Raw genomic sequence first — 3,464 nt, 5'->3', positions numbered from 1 at the left:
TAATAGATAGATAATAGATAGATAGATAGATAGATAGATAGATAGATAGATAATAGATAGATAGATAATAGATAGATAATAGATAGATAGATAGATAGATAGATAGATAGATAGATAGATAGATAGATAGATAGATAGATAATAGATAGATAGATAGATAGATAATAGATAGATAGATAGATAGATAGATAGATAGATAGATAGATAGGCCACACCCATCCTCACGGACCAATAGGAACATGTTACTGTTACTCCAGTAATACTCCACAGGGATCAGTAAGACATCTCAAGTTTATTAATAGTAGAAACATCTGCAGGAGACTGAAGCCCCGCCCACCACTATATACTATTGGATGAATATTAAATGAATTCCAATTCTTTGACATCACCAGACTGTGGGCGGAGTTCTCACATTTCTCCCCTCCCCCCACATATCTTTATACAACCTCTCCATACACATACCCCAGCATGGAGGGGCTCAGTGAAGGTGGTGGTGAAGGTGTGGAGGTGTCGGATCGGGTCACACAGATCATAGAAGGAGATCCGCCCGGCCTCATAATCCAGATATATCCTGACTCTGTTACTGGAGGGATTGGTGGGTAATGGGGTCTCATCATTGTCATGCATCACTGCATACTGATCATCATCATCATCATCCCTGTCCAAACACCAGGACTTGTTATTCCTTCCAATCAATGACTCCTCTCCTCTCCTGGCTATACTGGGGTAACACATCCCGACTACCCAGCTCTCTGACCCCCCGACATCCACTTCCCAGTAATGTCTCCCTGAGGAGAACCTCTGACTGCTCATCACCTGAGAACACAGGAATCTCTCTGATGTTTCTAGATGATTCTGCTTTATATCTGACCTGGATGCAGTTTTCCCGTCATCTGATATCTGTAGATAATTACCAGCTGTGTTTCCATCCAGTAATATGTCTGCAGCCCCCTGTATATAGAAGGATACATTTCCCCCTGTTATTATATCAGATAAACCTGTGTGTAAGACCCCCGCCACACCCAGCCCCCCTCCATCATGGAGGAGTTCCTCATGTCTCTCTCTGTCCTCATCATCTCCATCCTCAGTATCACACAAGTCACCTGTGTCTGATTCCTCATCATCTCCATCCTCAGTATCACACAAGTCACCTGTGTCTGATTCCTCATTATCTCCATCCTCAGTATCACACAAGTCACCTGTGTCTGATTCCTGTAGGACAGTCAGTGGATCCATCATGTTACACAGCTCCTCAATGTCACGCATCTTCCTGGACAGCTCCTCCTTCTTTATTTCCAGATCCCGGATGAAGATGGAGACCCGCTCTGCCCTCCCGGAGATGTCCCTCAGGACTCTCTTCTCCAGGTCTTCCAGACGTCTCCTGAGGTCTATAAACAGGGCAGGAGGTACAGCAGGTACAGGAGACTCCACACAGTAAGTACAGAAGACCTTGGAGTCCTCCTGACCTGGCTGAGCAGACAGGAAATTCTCCGCTAGTTTCATGTTCTTCTGCAGTGTAGGACGTTCCGAAAACTTCTCTCTGCATTCTTGACAGCAAAATCCTCCAGACCCCCCACATACACCAATCACACGTTCAATACAGACCCGGCTGTTGTGTCCTAATTTCATGGTCACGGGTTCAGTAATAACGTTCAGACAGACGGAAGTTTCCAGTTTAGCTTTCAGAGCAGCAGACGCCATCGCTGACAGCAGAAGAGAAATGAAACTGAAAGTCTCTGACAATGGAGAGGAATGCATTGGGGGAGGGGTGACACCCTCCTACACAGGGGGAGGCTGGGCTGGGTGATTATTATTGGACACGGAGATCAGAGTACAGAGGGAGGAGTTTGTTTCTGCCATAGTAACAATAATCGCACCTCCCAACATTAGAAGACAGAGAACGAGGGAAAGACGGATGTGAGGGAGAAGGAGGAGGACTAAGTGCATTGAGATGGAAAATGGAGGTGACTACATGATGCTGAAAAGGGATCCGGTTATATGGAGTCTGAGCTCACTCATGTAGCGCTCTTTGTACACTCTTTGCGACTACTGGGGTGTGATGGTGTCACCTGTATAGTAATTAGGAGCAGAGTCCTTATAATCTGTGTGATCAGGACAAGATCTCTAACAAGCACTAGTGCCTCCTCTCAATTGGGGCTTGTGGATAACAAGTGAAATCCCAACTGAGAAATGTATCATCCACATAGACAGCAATCCACACAGCATTGTATATGGAAGTCCATGTATTGGAGAAATCACATTCAGTGACCATCCAACATAAAGGATCTTCCAAACAGGAACATTAAAGCATTAACAGTGTTTTCTGCAGGTCTCAGTGAGGGGGGGTCTGCAACGCTGACAGTCTGAGCTCTCTCTCTCCCAGGAAATCTACACCCCTCTCTTTCTACAAGTCTCTCTCTGATGACCTCATCCTCAGTGCCCAGAGAACATAGCAGCCATATTGGAAAAGGGCAAAATAAACACTGCAGAATAGAAGAATACACTGGAAAATGGGCAAAGAATATATCACATCACTACATTCTCCCCCTGCTGAAAATCCTTCCGACCCGGCAAGGATATACACATAAAGCAACAAAACACAGCAAGTTAACATCGTTGTCACCTTCTGCGGACCACTTCTCCAGAAGCAATCTATTACAGAGATTATCTGCAAAGAAAACATGGTTAGTAACAAATAGGCATCATGCTACCCAGTCTAGAATGGGCTGTAATCATGTCCAGCAGAACATGAGGTTGTACAGCATAGTTCTGTACAGCACAGCAGGGTCTTCCCAAGGTGTCATAAGTAAACATTGGTGGAGGTCCTAGAACAGGATCTCCTCTCCTCAAGCCTTCAGGCATTAGTCCAGATAAATCTGGGACTGCACTAGTGGGAATACTTGGTGCTCCAATCATGCCTGGAACTGTAGGCACAACATTTTGGGCTGTTGGTTTGAAAGCAGGAGTAGTTGGTTTCAGACCTCCCCTCTGAGGAAGACCCCCATTAGTAATAGGTGAAGGAGCCTGTACAGGAGACTCTGGTGGAGGTGTAAACCAGTCATTGTCATCACACTGTTCTCCACTGTCTGCACAAGGCACATCATTAGAATCTGTAGCAATATCAGGTTGTGGCTCCTCATCCGCAGTAGCAACTTGTGGTACTGGAAGCAAGTGATTCCTATGCCAGGCTTTGATCCGACCCTCAGGTCCTCGAATCCAGTAGACTGGAATTCTAGGCAGTTTTTCTATAACTTCAAACAACTCATTTCTCCAGCGATCAGCTAAGTTATGTTTGGCTGAGGGTCCCGAATTGCGAAGAAGCACTTTATCACCAGGTTGTAAGTCTTTGTAACGAACTTTGGCATCAAAGCCTCTTTTATTGGCAGCATTTATTTTTGCAGCATTTTCCTCAGCCATTTGATAGGCCTCTTGTAAACTATGTTTGAGTCGTGCCACATACTGGT

General features: G+C 45.3%; 1 protein-coding gene across 1 annotated transcript; it reads right to left on the bottom strand.

Moving 5' to 3' along the window:
• Positions 1–273: 273 nt before the first annotated feature.
• Positions 274–2,619, bottom strand: LOC149450502 (uncharacterized). Its single transcript, XM_089691860.1, has one exon. The coding sequence runs from the start codon at positions 1,756–1,758 to the stop codon at positions 409–411; it is 1,350 nt and encodes a 449-aa protein (XP_089547986.1). The 5' UTR covers positions 1,759–2,619; the 3' UTR covers positions 274–408.
• Between the last annotated feature and the right edge of the window lie 845 nt (positions 2,620–3,464).

Source organism: Staurois parvus, unplaced genomic scaffold, assembly GCF_062004578.1.
Source record: "Staurois parvus isolate SC_StPar_1 unplaced genomic scaffold, SC_StPar_1.0 ptg000573l, whole genome shotgun sequence".
In the NCBI taxonomy this organism is placed as follows: Eukaryota; Metazoa; Chordata; class Amphibia; order Anura; family Ranidae; genus Staurois; species Staurois parvus.
This window is presented reverse-complemented; position numbering and strand designations above follow the sequence as displayed.

What these genes read in the sequence shown, in the direction of transcription:
- LOC149450502 (XM_089691860.1), bottom strand. Translation starts at nt 1,758, where the DNA reads ATGCATTCCTCTCCATTGTCAGAGACTTTCAGTTTCATTTCTCTTCTG.